This window comes from Babylonia areolata, chromosome 12 (genome assembly GCF_041734735.1).
Source record: "Babylonia areolata isolate BAREFJ2019XMU chromosome 12, ASM4173473v1, whole genome shotgun sequence".
Taxonomy (NCBI): Eukaryota; Metazoa; Mollusca; class Gastropoda; order Neogastropoda; family Buccinidae; genus Babylonia; species Babylonia areolata.
Window position 1 is genome coordinate 25,299,709 of NC_134887.1, and position 15,515 is coordinate 25,315,223.

Consider the following 15,515-nt stretch of genomic DNA (forward strand, 5'->3'; position numbering starts at 1 on the left):
TTCCTAAACGCCATTTTAATCTGTATTTCAGTTCTGCAACTTGATTCGCAGTTTTAAACAAAGTCCTTTGAGAACCAATCATATCAAAGGATCTGAACCAGGTTTATGCGGAAGTTGCAAAGTGCAGGAGCGGACCAGTCTGGGGTTCATGCTTGTTTCTGACCGGTGAGCTTTCCTCAAATTCATGTGGCGACGGGAGTAACAAGACAATGACTGTTATCTTGATAAAAACAATACGAATACAACAGCAATCATTTACGTTGTCATCCACATCAATGTCGATTGTAAGACAAAGACCAAAGTTTCGAGTTTCGAATGTCCTGTCTAATCTCAGGAGACAGCTACAGATACAGAAGTTGGGACCATAACAAGCCTCACGGCTTTTCCACGCCCCTTCTTGAAATATGTATTTTGGGGTTTGCATCTGCATGCTAATTTGCCTATCAATTAATTGTCAAAATCATATATCTGAGCTAATGATCTGGGGTCGTTATCCAGAAGATTTTTGAAGTGGGTTATAGTATTAGCTGATTTTGTTACATTTAATAGTGCATTCCATCCTTTAACAGCTCTGATGCTGAAGGATGATTTGCGAACATTTGTCCAACAAAACTGTGTATAAAAATTAGTATTCGAACTTCTGGTTACATCATGCAAATCTTGCTATTTCTTCTGCGTTGTTGCTCGCCATGCAGTACTGAGACAGAGACTTGTTTTGCTGTACCTTGCAAGCCTCTTTCTGTCCAACTCCTACGCACCAGAACCCAATCCTGGCCCACCTGTCAGGGACCACAGCAACCCACCCGATTCTCAGTCCTCTTCCCAAAATCAGTCCCACTCCCATTCTCCGTGGGTATGTGGAACATGTGACCTCCAAGTGTAGTGTGGAGACAGAGGAGTGGAGTGTGAGCAATGTGGACAATGGTTCCACGGGAAATGCCAGAGTATCAACACAGAGTGCTACCACTATCTGGGGGAGAATGCAGAGTTTCCATGGTTATGTGCCATCTGCGGCAGTCCCAAAAGTCAAACAATCTTTGACCTCCATGGTGTGGACTGGTCACTGTCCACTCTCCCAGACCAGACCTGTTGCTGAACCCATCCTGTCCACCCCAACTGAATCCCAATTCCCACCACACACCTCTACTCCAACACGCTCCAGTCAACAAGACAAATGGGGGAAAAGACTCTTGTGCATTCTGAATGTGAACTTTCCGTCTGTAACTTGAAAGAGAGCAGAATTCCCCAACCTGATTGAAAGCCTGAAGCCGGACATAATTATTGGTTCCAAGACCTGGCTGGACTCCACCATAACAGATGTGGAATTCCTACCAGTCAGAAACAGAAATGGCGGCGGAGTTCTGATAGCAGTCCGGACAGCTACGTTTTTCCTGAAGTGGAGGGCTGTGAACTGCTGTGGGTGAGGGTGAAGCTGAGAGGAAGGAGAACGCTGTACCTGGGGGCATACTACAGACCCAACATAAGTGATGAAACAAGCCTGCAGAAGTTTGAGGTATCAATACAGAGGGCAACTCAGCTGAAAAATGCATACCTTCTTGTCAGTGGAGACTTAAACTTCCCAGGCTGGGACTGGACAGCGATGACTCTCAAACTGAGGGCTCCCTACCCAGACTTCCACCAGAGATTAGTGGACATCATCAACGACAATGGCCTGGAACAGATGGTGCTGGAGCCAACAAGGTTAGAAAACACCCTGGACCTCTTCCTGACGAACTGCCCACAACTGATCCCACAGGTTGAAGTGGTTCCTGGCCTGTCAGACCAGAGTATTACCTACTGCGAGTTCAACATCAATACGGTAAAGAAGAAGCAGACACCATGGGAGACCCCTCTTTACTCCAAGGCAGACTGAGATAGCCTGAAGAAAGCAGCAGTGGACCTTAGCTCCAGAATGCAAGAGGCACAAGACATAGCTACAACAGAAGACCTGTGGAGGATGTTCAAGACCACCATGACAGACACAGTTAGGGATCATGTTCCACACATGACAGCAAGAGCCAAGCACAACCAACCATGGTTCAGCGCAGAGATCAGGAAACTAATCCACAGGAGAGGCAGAACCTATAAGAGAATGAAGAAGACAGGATCAGCGGAACTAAGGGCTGAAGTAAAGACCCTATGCTGGACTGTACAGTGGCAGCTTTGTCAAGCCTACTGGAGGTACTTGAATGGCATCTTCATGGAGGAGGACACAACTGGCCAGGCTAATAAGAACAAGTGCTTTTGGAGTTATATTAAACATCAGAAGTCGGCTAATGTAGGTGTTGCCCCCCTCAGGAAGAATGGACACTTGACATCCGTCCTAAAAGAACAGGCGGAAGTCTTCAATCAACAATTTCAGTTTGTACTTGGCAGTGGCGACCAGTACACTGCGGAAGAGTTCCAAGAGAAGACAGGAATGCCCAGTCAGGATCTCCCAGTTATAGACAACATAACAGTAATGAAAGTGGAGTGCTAGCTAGCCCTGTTGAAGAAACTCAACCCTCACAAGGCCTGCGGTCCAGACAGAATATGCCCAAGGGAGCTGAAGGAACTCACTGCCAAACTGACACCTGGCTTGACTACACTGTTCCAGTCATCCCTTTCCACAGGTATAGTTCCAGAAGACTGTCGAACAGCATATGTCACTCCAATTTTCAAAAAAGGGGAACAGTACGACCCCTCTAACTGCCAGCCAGTCTCCCTTACCAGTGTGGTATGTAAGCTACTGGAGCACATCATCACCAGTGGCATGATGAAATACCTTGAGGCCCACAGCATCTTGAACAACTACCAACATGGCTTCCGGAGTGGAAGATCCTGCGAGACACAGCTTCTGGAATTCACAGATGAACTGCTAACCAACATGGAGGGAGGCAAGCAGACCGACGTCCTCATAATGGACTTCTCAAAGGCCTTTGACCGGGTCAACCACTCCTTGCTACTCCACAAGCTTCAGCAGTATGGCATCCAGAGTACCACCAAAGCACGGATCTCCAGCTTCCTCAGGAACCGGTGCCAAGCAGTGGTAGTGGATGGAGCCACGTCTTCTTACATTAGTGTGAAGTCTGGAGTCCCTCAGAGGTCTGTGCTAGGACCATGCTTGTTCCTAGCATGCATTAATGACCTTTCGGAGAAACTGACCTCAATGGCAAGGTTCTTTGCGGATGATACCGCAGTATACAAGATTATCTCCAGCGGCAATTATCAGGACCAGCTACAACATGACCTCCGAGAAGAGCTGGGACATTGAGTTTCATCCTGCAAAGAGCCAAACTCTGCACATCACAAGGAGCAGGAACCCCCTCCATCACTCATACGACCTGCATGGCCACACCCTGGACACCATCTCATCAGGTGCATTACGATCCAGAGAGAAATGAACTGGGACGTCCACATCAACAACATCTGCTGCAAAGCTAACCAAACCCTGGGCTTCCTCAGACAGAACCTGAAGATCAGCTCCATCAACATCAAAGAAAGAGCATATAAAGCCTTTGTACGCCCCTTGCTGGAGTATGGCTTATCCGTTTGGGACCTCTCCATTAAGAAGAACACTGAAAGACTGGAAGCCATACAGTGTCGAGCAGCTCACTTTGTCCTGGGCAGGTACCAGAACACCTCAAGTGTCAATGAAATGCTAGAGTCGCTGAGTTGGCCCTCTCTGGAGAAGTGACACAAGACTTCCAGGCTCTCGATGCTGTACAAAATTACACCAATCAAGCTCACTGTCCGAACCTCAAAGGGAAACTTAGCCCACTGCCGTCTCGCTAACGCCAAGGACACAACCAACAGTTTTCCATCATCACCACTAGAACACAGTACAGAGGCTCTTCATTTTTACCTAGAACCATCATAGACTGGAACTGCCTGCCCCAAGTAGCTGTGGAGGCCAAAATGCTTGACACTTTTGTGTCAAGGGTCTCCAAGCAGTAAACGCTTCAAGTGCCTCCACCCCCTACGCCACTTCCCCCACCCCACCCCCACGTCTACCTCCCCAGTCCTCTATCCTGTTACCTCCTGTCTGTCCTCACCCCCCATTTCCCCTGAACAGCAGTGGAATGATGCCACCTTCACCTCTACCTCTTCTTCACATCATCAAGGAACACCAAATACAAAATAGTAGTAGCGAACCCCCCCAGTTTTAGGTGCCAGAATAATTAATTTATGTGATTGTGGGCCCTCAACAATGAAGAAGAAAAAGAAGCCATTTGGCACAAGTAACCGAGCACTATATTAAATACTTCTGTAAACAGTTGTTTGTTGTTTTTTTTTTATTCAGATCTAAGCACTTGAGTTGAATTTGTGTACCTTTACTGCTTATAAAGGCTTATTGACTGCAGTTTTATAGTTTAAAATAAGTTTATAATACAGTAAACAACGAATATATTAGAAAGAGAAAAGGAAGTATTTGTGTTGCTTAATGACTCAGTGTTTTATTCAAGGTCCTTTAGAATGGCACAAGACTCAATGGCACTTGGAAAAGATGAACAGACAATGAATATGAAATAACCAACATACTTCATGAATTATTAACTTATAAACACATCTTAAATGACATTGTACTTGTAGAAAGGAAAATAGACATGAAAGCAGAAAGAGAAGAACTTAAAGGAAGACCAAGAGCTAAATATTTTTCTGAATGTTTTATGACAATGACTTTTTATTTGAAAGACATTGATCAGTACTCAAAAAGGGGAGTTTAGGATCAGTTCATTATATTATAGCATATGACTTGTCTGTGAGGGAAGGAATTCCTTACTACTTATCATGTATTATCATTCTGTATTTTGAGTAAGATGCACTAGGACTGATGGGATACCTGGTGACAAATAAACAAACTGTCCAGCACCAGTCTTTGATCTGCCTTCATATGGATAAACATTACTTTTTTTGCTTCCTAGGTTTGTCTTGAAAGTACCTGTGTGTGGATGGATGTGTGAATTCAAATTTGTGTGTGTGTGTGTGTGTGCGCGCGCTCTAAAGGATATTTTTCTTTTTACAGTTTCCCTTCAATTTACTTTTTTGTAAAATTGATTATCTATCTATCTATCTATCTATCTATCTATATATATATATATATATATATATATATATATATATAATATATATATATGTATGTATTACAGGGGAGCATTGAAATTGTTTATTAATATTGTGTGTGTGTGTGTGTGTGTGTGTGTTTATAGAACGCTGATCAAATACACCACGAGAATGCTGGAAGTGGATCGTGCTACTTTGATGGTGTCTGCCACGCTCAGTGTGGGGCTGGGTATTGCCATCGGCTGGGCACTACGTGGACGTGCCATTTCAGGAAAACTCATTAAAAAAGGCATGGTGAAAGATGTGAGTGATTTGTCTGTATCTGTGTGTGTGTGTGTGTTTATGTGTGTGATTGTGATGGGGAAAGAAGAAGGCATTATGTATCTTGAACACTGTGCTCTGCTTTTGGTGAATTCTTAAAAGACAAAATGGCCATCACTTACATTGGTTGTCAGACCATGTTTTGTTGTGTAAATGTTGTGTATGTCACTCTGGATGTATGTGTATGTGTGTATTACTGTTGCTGGTTTTACATTGCTTTTTGATTGTGGAGAATTTGCACATAAAAAACTGGGCACCTTAAAGGTTTTGCACTTAAGTTTCCTTCCACATCAAGTTTTTTTCCTTCATATCTTCTCTCAGTTTTGTGTTGTGGCTGAACAGTTATGAGTGCTGGATTCTTACCCAAGTTTCCTGAATTTGATTTTTAGTTTTGGTGCACCTGGTGGGTTAAGGGTGGAGGTTTTTCCAATTTCCCAGGCCAATAGATGTGCAGACCTGCTAGTGTCTGAACCCCCTCCGTATGTATATGCTTGCAGAAGATGAAATACGCACATTAAAGATCCTGTAATCCATGTCAGCGTTTAGTGGGTTTGGGAAACAAGAACATACCCAGCATGCACACCCACGAGTATGGCTGCCTACATGGTGGGGTAAATAAACAAAATGTGTATTTGCATGCAGAAGATGAAATACATACTTTAAGATCCAGTAATCCATGTCAGCGTTCAGTGGGTTTTGATCACAAGAATATACCCAGCATGTACACTCCCAGTGTGGCTGCATACATGGCTGGGTTAGATATTAAAAAAAAAAGAAAGAAAACAGTCCACTTGCATATATGAGTGATTATGGGAGTTGCAGCCCACAGATGCAAAGAAGAAGAACCTTCTCCTCACTTTCAGTCCCTGGTATGAGCTGGTTTATAGTGGAATCAATAGCTGTAGAGATTTTTTTTAATTCCCTAAGAGACTAGATTTAGATTCTGATTTTATGTTTATTTCAAGAATGATCTTCTACTTAAAGATAATGTGCCTTTTGTAATTCATTTTGATAAATGTTTTTCAAATCTGCATTTTCCTCAGTTGACAGATGGTATCCAGGCAATGGCTGACAATGGAGAGATCAAGCTGATCTTGGTTGTCAACAATGAACTGAAAATGGGCAAGGGTAAAATTGCAGCACAGGTAATATGTCATTTTCTTTTGTTGTTTTTTTCTTCTCCTCCTTTACACACCACTGATACAGAACAACCTCAGTACTATGTTTTTCTCAGGAGTAGCTACCTTTGTTGTGACGTTTCTGAATAATCTCACATGGATATAAAGGATTTATGTTTTTATTTATGTAACGTCACCAGGAAAAAAGATTATTTGACCATCTAGTTAAGTTATATGACTTTTTTTTCTATGCTTTACACCAAATGAAATAACAGTACACTTACGAAGTTACACAACTAAGTTTCCTTTGTTTGAAAGTTGATGGAAGATCATTCTTTTGCATTATCCACTCTCATCATTGCTTCCTTGGCATTTGGCATTATCCACTCTATCATTTGTCATTTTGCATTGTCCACTCTGTATCATCGATTCCAGTCAAGCATCAACAGAGCGAAGACCAGGACATTCCCTGGTGCAGACACTGGAAGTGACAATGATCTTGTTATCATGAACTTCAGAGTCAAGCTCAAGAGGATGAAAAAACCCAGAAACACCAGATTGAAATTCAACCTAGACAGACTGAAGGATCCTTCCATCTGTGAATCCTTCAAAGCAACAATTGGCGGAAAGTTGGTATCACTGCTAGCGCTTGATGAGAATGGTGATATGATGACCATCTTCAACGCAGTAATGACTGAAGCAGCTAATGAATTGCTTGAAAAACATCACGGAAAACTGCCCTGAGTCACAGAGGAGATCTTGGACATGTGACGTGTGCCGATCAAAGGGACATGAAGAACGCTGTACGCAAAAGCCAGCAGTGCAGTCCTTGTTCAAGGAGCTGTTGGCAACTGGTTCCACATGTTGAGGCTGTCTTCTACCTCCCACAATCTTCAGTATCTTCGTGGAATGTATAATGACTGATGCCCTGGAAGGACATTCTGCCACTATCAACATCAGAGGACGTACCATCCCAAATGCCAAAAGACCCCTGGAGACTTCTGCAGCCATCTTGGATCTTGCGCATGCACATCTAACTTTCATCCCAAATGAGAGCAGTGCCAAAGGCGGTCAGCATAGACAAAAGAAGCAGATATGTGTGACCTCGACATTTTGTCTCTTCAGTCCCTTTGTTTGTGGACCCCAGAGGCGTTGAAATTATTTTTGCACATGAGGAAAAAGACAGTGGACATTTCATTTGACAAACTTGTCACCAGTTAAGATATCTTTTTTGTTTTTTTGTGGTCAGTGATGAACATGAACAATGATTTCTGATTTGGATTTGGTCATACTACTTTCATTGTCTCGTCAGTCAACAGGATACAACTTGTTAAAAAGAAAATGTTTGACCTTTTTTTGGTCAAGTATCAAAATCACTAATGTTTCATTTCATAGCTTGAACATAATTCATTATTGTGATGTTTGGTTGATTGCAACTGGTGCATGATGAGCACACCAGTACTACAGATGTACTTATTGCATCTGTTTGCATAAGACTTTCATGAGTGTGATGGAGAGAAGAAAAGCAACATCCTTTCCCCCAAACAACAAATGTTCAACCATTTTTCAAAGATGATAACCTGAAAGGTGCATCACACAAGCACTCAGGAGCTCTGTGCAGAACACTGTGGATTTCACAGTTTGCTGTCCTCCATTTCTACAGTTGATAGCTTCCATTGCTACAACTAAACACTGTACAGTGAAGTGCCATCACATGCACAATAAGAAAACTAAAATATGGAGCAAACAGTCGAAATAACAAAGCCTGCCATTGCTGGCAGAATTAGAGAGCCAATCAACTTCAAGAGTACAGATCATGTGACGCGCCTCTGTGAACCATGTAAGCACAGAACTCTCCAGGGGTCTGTTGGTTGATGATATTGATGGGCTGGCAGGCTGAGGAAGAACTAGCAAAACTAGTGCACTGCTTGGACGAAACATTAGTCAAGTACAGAATGGAGATCAGAGCCGAGAAGACGAAACTCCTGACAAACAGTCTACAGCAAATCTGACCCAATAAAGACCAAGATAATAATAATAATAATAATGGTATTTATATAGGGCTGAATCTTGTGCAGAGACAAATCAAAGCGCTTTCGCACCAGCCATTCACACACATGCATAACTCTAAAACTGTAGAAACTAAAGACAAGGAAGAGGCAGGCAAGGGACGCTATTTTGGGAAGAGGTGGGTTTTAAGGCCAGACTTGAAAGAGCTGAGTGTGGAGACTTGATGAAGCGAAAGAGGAAGTTCATTCCAATTGCTAGATCCAGAGTCAGAGAAAGAACGGCGGCCAACAGTCGAGTGTTTGAATCTAGGTATGCGTAAACAGAGTGGATCCGAAGCCGATCGTAGTGAGTGAGATGGAGTGTAGAGGTGAAGGCAGCTGCAGAGAAAGGAAGGGGCAGTTTTGTGAATACATCTGTAACATAGAGTGCTGATCTTGTACTTTATTCGGTGTGAGCCAGTGGAGATGTTGCAAAAGAGGAGTGATGTGCTCAGATCTTTTCTATCTGAGGACGAGTCGGGCAGCAGAGTTTGTATGTGCTGAAGGGACTGAATGGATGAAGCAGGCAAACCAGACAATAGAGAGTTACAGTAGTCAAGGCGAGAGAGAATGAGAGAAACGACAAGTCTAGATGTTGTGTCAGTGGACAGATATTTCCAGACAGCACTGATGCGCCGCGGTTGACAGTAGCAGGACTGACATGTCTGACTGATAAATTTTTGCATGGACAGTGTATTGTCAAGGACAACACCGAGGTTCCTGACTGACCTGGAAAGAGGGATGGATGTACTGCCAAGTTTGATTGTGTCAATTGTGATAGAAGACAGTTTCTGTTTAGTTCCTATGATCATTGCTTCAGTTTTGTCTGCGTTCAGTTGTAACTTATTTAGAGTCATCCAGTTTTGAATGTCCAGGAAGCAGTTGGATGTTTCTTGCAAGAGCGACAACAATTTTTCAGGGGTATCACTCTTCTGGAGTTGAGTGTCATCAGCATAAGAATGATGACTGATATTATGATGGTTGATAATTTCAGCGAGAGGAGCAGTGTACAGTGTGAAGAGCACTGGGCCTAAAACAGATCCCTGTGGGACTCCATGTTCAATTTTAACCTGTTCAGATTGGAAATGATCAACAATGACAGACTGGAATCGATCAGTGAGATCAGATTTGAACCAGTTTAGAACAGTGCCGTTGATACCCAAATGTAAAATAAAGACGGGAAAGAAGGATTGAATGGTCTATCGTGTCAAAGGCGGCTGACAAGTCGAGAAGAGTGAGAAGGGACATTTTTCCTGAGTTGGACGCTATCAGTAGATTGTTCAGAATGTGGAGGAGAGTGGTTTCGGTGCTGTGGTCAGCACGATAGGCAGACTGAAATGGGTGGATGAGATTGTTGGAACAAAGGTGGTTGTTGAGCTGCTTGAGGACAGCTTTTTCAAGGAGTTTGGACATGAATGGAAGATTAGAAACTGGTCGATAGTTTTTCAAAATGTTTGTGTCAAGGTTGGATTTCTTCAGAAGAGGCTGGACAATTGCAGTTTTGAAAGTGGATGGAAACGTTCCAGTGAGAAGGGATGAGTTGACAATATTGGTGACTGTGGGGAGAAGCTGAGACACACTGGGAAAAGACCAAGGCTGGTATAGGATCGAGCTCACAGGATTTTATTGTCATTTCGTCATTTCTTTCAGGATTTCATGAACTTCTGTTTCAGTCAATGGATTAAAGGAATGGAGAGGAGTGCCGCTGAATTGAGGATCAGGATGAGCAGGTTGGAAAGACATTTGGTCTAAGATGGTACGAATATTTTGGACTTTGTCGAAAAAGAAAGAGGAGAAGACATTGGGGAGTTCAGATAAAGTGTAGGCAGAAGGAAGAGGAGTCTTTTTTGCAGTTCCAAGAAGATTTGACATGACAGAGTAAAGAAATTTGGTGGATGTGGCATCGAGAACTTGAGAAGAAAAGAAGTTTGTCTTTGCTGATGAGATCATATGTTTGACTTTATTTATTTGTTTTTTGAATATTTGATTGTGGACTTGCAGTTTTGTTGATCGCCATCGTCTTTCCAGTTGGCGACGTTTGCGTTTTGCAAGTCGAATGTCTTGTGTGTACCATCAGTGTCAGCAGTCAACAGCTGGAAATAGTGAAGCAGTTTAAGTACCTTGGTGCCATCATCAATGAAGAAGGGTCCAAGGCTGAAATACTGGCAAGAGCTATGCAGACTGCAACAGCACTAGCAAGACTGAAGCCCATATGGAAAGACAAGAATATCAGTCTTAGAACAAAGCTGAAGTTAGTACATGCACTGGGTTTTCTCTGTTTTCTTGTATGCATGTGAGTCCTGGACTTAGAGAAAGATCCAAGCAGTGGAAATGAGAAGTTCATGAGACTCCTTGGCATATCCTACAAAGGCCACATAGCAGAGGAAGAACTAAGAAAAAACATGAGCACATTGGTCAGCGTGAAGACCTGACTACAGTGAAAAAAAGGAAAATGAGATGGTATGGCCGCTTGACAAGATCCAACAGGCTCTCCAAGATCATCCTTCAGGGAACAGTGCATGGGAAAAGGAGATGAGGCAAACAGTGAAGGAAGTGGGCAGACATCAATGAGTAGGCAGAGATGAGCTTTGCAGAGACTTAGTCCCTATCCCTTGACTGTGAGAAATACAGAATGTTGGTAATGCATTCAGCAGTGCAGATGACCAAGCCAGATTTCGTGATCAGTGACAGTGTGACTCATCATTTGGCATTGTCCACTCTGTTGTCTGTCATTTGGCATTATCCATTTTATTGTTTGTAAGCATTGTCCGCTCTGTCATTTAGCATTATGCACTCAATTGTTTGCGATATGGCATTACTTGTTATTTGGCATTAACCACTCAATCTGTTGGAATTATCCACTCGATCATTCAGCATTATCCACTCTATCTTTTGTCATTTGGCATTATCAACTCTATGTTTTATTATTTGGCATTATCCCCTTTATCATTTGGCATTATTTATCTACTTGATCATTTGTGTTATTTGGCATTATCCATTGTATCACTTGTTTTTTTTGTATTATCCACCCTAAATTTTGGCATTATCCACTCTATCATTTGGCATTTGGCATTATCCTATGTTTTGTTATTTGCCATTACCCACTTTGGCATTTGGCATTATCCATTCTATAATTAGTTATTTGGCATTATCCCCTCTATTGTTTGTCATTTGGAATTATCCACTCTAATGTTTGGCATTTTCCACTCTTATCATTTGTTATTTGGCATTATCAACTCCATCATTTGTCATTATCCGCTCTGATGTTTGGCATTATCCACTCTATCGTTTGTCATTTGGAATTATCCACTCTAACATGTGGCATTGTTCATTCTATCATTTATTATTTGGTATTATCCAGTATCATTTTGCATCATCCACTCTATTTCTTTGCATTGTCCACTCTATCGTTTGTCATTTGGCATTATCCACTCTTAACGTTTGGCATTATCCATTCTGTTATTTGGCATTGTTCACTATGCCACTCATTTGGCATTATCCACTATTATTTTGCGTTATACACTCTATTATTTGTTCTTAGATATTACTTACTCTGTAAAAAAAAGAAATCTTGTGGATATTTGTTTGATTTGATCAGCTGGAAACAAATGCTGATAATGCCTTAAAATGTTTCCAGTGTGCCCATGCAGCTGTAGGTGTGGTGGAACGAGCATTCCATCAAGACCCAGACACATTCAGGCAATGGCGTCTGCATGGTCAGCCCAAAGTGGTGGTCCGAGCTGACAGCACAGCCATGTTGTACGTTGTTTTTGTAGGTTTTTTTAGCATCCTAATTCTGAATAGTCAGATCACTTGGCTTGTTCAGGGTCTATTAGGATACACTGGAACTTTTTTTCTCTTTTTTTCTTTATAATGAACTGTTGAACTTACATTTTGTTAATTAATGTGATAACTGATTGTATACATAGTGTGTGAATCGTTGGTCTTGTTCATACAGAATGCCTCACTGGAGTTACAGTCCAAGAGTCAGTGGACTTCTCCATAGTGAAAGAGTCATTGGACTTGAACATTAGTGAATGAATCATTTGATTTGTTTTCCGCTTTTGACTGGTTTTAGGTTTGAACATGTCACAGATTTTGATGTTCAGTTCAGGTATTGGAGAAAAACAAATCCTATTTAATGAGAAAAAAACAAAAAAATACAAGCATATGATTCGGAAAAAGAAATGTGGCCGTGTAACGAGTGGTTATTCAAGGGTAGCGCTTGGTCACAGAAAAAAAGGGGAAAAAAAGATGTATCAGTCTCAAACTGAAAAATCAAATTCAGAACTGTTGAGTGTTGTCATTGGTGATATATACATTCACTGAGGGGGGTTTGGGGGAAGGGATGGAATGAATGAATGAATTGCCTTTTAAAATGCTTCTGCAGTTCAGAATCGCTGCTTTTCGAGCACTTTTGTGTCACAGGAAGACAACACATTTCCGTTTAGGCCATGACAGAAAAGTATTGTTAGGTTTGTGTGTATTGAAATGTCAGCAGCCCTGACAATGTGAATAATGCACTGTGCTTGTGGTGCAGGAAAGAACTGGGCAGCAAGGCTCAGTCCCTGGGACTGGTGACCTGTCTGATCTCTGATGCTGGCCGGACACAGATCGCACCAGGATCAAAAACTGTGCTGGGGGTGGGTCCAGGTCAGTACTTGGTGTCAGTCACCAGTCTACACTACCATGAGCAAAGATGTGTCTTTATTTCTATAAAGCTTACAGTTACACTATTTTTGATGGATTGTGATAGATTTGTGCAAAGAATTCTCAAACCTCAAATCTCCCAGGACAGCAGAATTGTTTTTGTTTGCGTAACATCTAATTATTAGACTTTTGGTGTTATTTTGATGCAGTTTACATGTATGTGTGTGGAATACAAAAATCTTATGGAAATAATTGACTCTATTTTTCAGGTTACTCAGTCATAAAATCAAAGAAAAATTGTTTGCTTTTGCACTAAATATTTTGAACCCGTCCAGCTGACTTTTAAATTGGATACAGTTTTCTGAGGTCACCCTACATAGGTTACTGTGTTACTTTGACCACACATACACATGGCAGTCCACTGACCTAACACTCAGGTGCCCAATGATCAACATTGAATATAGGGTACAGCACCAGAATTTGTCTATCTGGGCCCTTCTTCTGCCAGTATGACTGTGTTGGTAGCTTTGAAACTGTCACAATGTGCATCTGGAAGCTTGCAGGTGTATCCATGCATCCATTTTAGAGACAGAGGATGGGCTATCAAAGAAAAATATGATTTCATCAGTGCATTGCAGCAGTTATATGTTCATCACAGAGTAAAGAGGAACATGTAATACATTCCGATGCCCTGAAATTCTATACCCAATTGGTAATGAAATGATTCTGTGTGTTCTGGAAAAATATTTCCATGCCTTGCCCATCTAAAGTTTCTGTTTTGCAATAGACCAGAGAATACTTGTGTGTTTCAGGACCAGCTTCTCTTGTGGACCAAGTGACTGGCCATCTGAAACTCTTATGATCTGTATCATATCTAGTTTGCTGTTTAATAAAGCTGTCAACAGGCAGTTGCTGTCTTATTGTTCAATAAAAACTGTATAAAAATCCAGCTGATACAAAGCCATGTCCATAATTGTGTGTGAGCTCTGTGTTAAAACTTTCTCTTTTGCAACATATGACTCTGAAATCTTGAAAATTTCTGCTGGTAGTATAACCACTATTGACAATGCAAGTCCCCAGGGATTATACAGCACATTCAAACATTTTTTGGTTGGTACTATACATGATTTTAGCAACTGATTGACTGATCAGATGAAGCATGCAGAAATAATTCCAAGACTAGGCGGACGCGTTACCTCAGGCCATCACTCCACTACTTACTTTTTAACACTTTTTAACCATGATTCATGAGAATGAGAAATGTTAAACACACCAAACAAGCACCACAGAGAGCATAGGAAATAGTTGCTTATGTCAATAATACACAAAATGCATATTCACACAAAGCCTACTGTCTGCCGGGACACATCAGATAAACTGGAATATTTCTGTAATATCCGGAGACATCGGATATAGCATCCACAAGGTCCAAAGTGGCTGCTATACCCAATGTGTCGGCTATATCGGACATTGGATATATACCGACACCCTTAGTATCTCCCCAGAGTGGCCAGTATAGCCGGAATTTACTGTATATGCATTGCACTAAGCGCGTTGGGTCATGCTGCTGGTCAGGCATTTGCTTGGGAGACGTAGGTATATGGATTTATCTGAATGCAGGACCATGTTCAGCTCCAGCTAGATCTCCACAGACTCGCTGAGTGGGAGAACTGAGACATGGTTCCACCTTGGAAATGCAACAAATTACCTGAAACAAGAATCAGGAAAACACGGGAGCATGTCAGTGTAAGAACTGAATGGCCTTGAGGAGGGGCTTAAAAGTCAGCTCCCAGATCATCAGGGAATCGACATACAAGTCATTTGCCCGTCCAGTACCAGTGAATTCTCACCATCAGTCTGGCAACCATATCAACAACAGGACATCGATCGCTTGGAATCAGTCCAACGTTGTGCAGCACGATGTGTAATTATGCGTTATAGGAACACATTAAGCGTCTCTGACATGACTGTCAGATTATTATTAGTGAATGACAGAGAGGGCCCAGAATCAGTATAGCACCGGGCGAAACCATGCGCAAGATGACCGTTGTAGTTATGCAACGCTTAGCGGACCCATCACGAGTGAGGGCTGTGTAGGCAGTATTTGAAATTGTGTAGTGTAGCTGAAACTACCAGGTGTTAAAATCACACTGGTCAGTGTAACAGACAATCTACAAACTTCAGAACAAAGATAAGTGATTTTTCTGTGAATTTGATTAATAATTTGTCATCGCGTTATTGTTTAATGTTTGAATTATTAGTAAATTATTGAGAGGGCTCAAAGATAGATTGTCCGTCAAATGCACGGAAAAATCACTTATTTTTGTTGTGGACA

At 41.8% G+C, this 15,515-nt stretch overlaps 1 protein-coding gene across 1 annotated transcript; it reads left to right on the top strand.

Moving 5' to 3' along the window:
- The first annotated feature begins 100 nt into the window (after positions 1 to 100).
- LOC143288109 (peptidyl-tRNA hydrolase 2, mitochondrial-like) lies at positions 101 to 14,129 on the top strand. Its single transcript, XM_076596395.1, has 6 exons — positions 101 to 165; positions 5,190 to 5,346; positions 6,408 to 6,509; positions 12,168 to 12,289; positions 13,071 to 13,183; positions 13,993 to 14,129. Exons 1-6 carry the CDS (start codon positions 149 to 151, stop codon positions 14,040 to 14,042), a joined length of 561 nt encoding a protein of 186 aa, XP_076452510.1. The 5' UTR covers positions 101 to 148; the 3' UTR covers positions 14,043 to 14,129.
- The last annotated feature ends 1,386 nt before the right edge of the window (positions 14,130 to 15,515 follow it).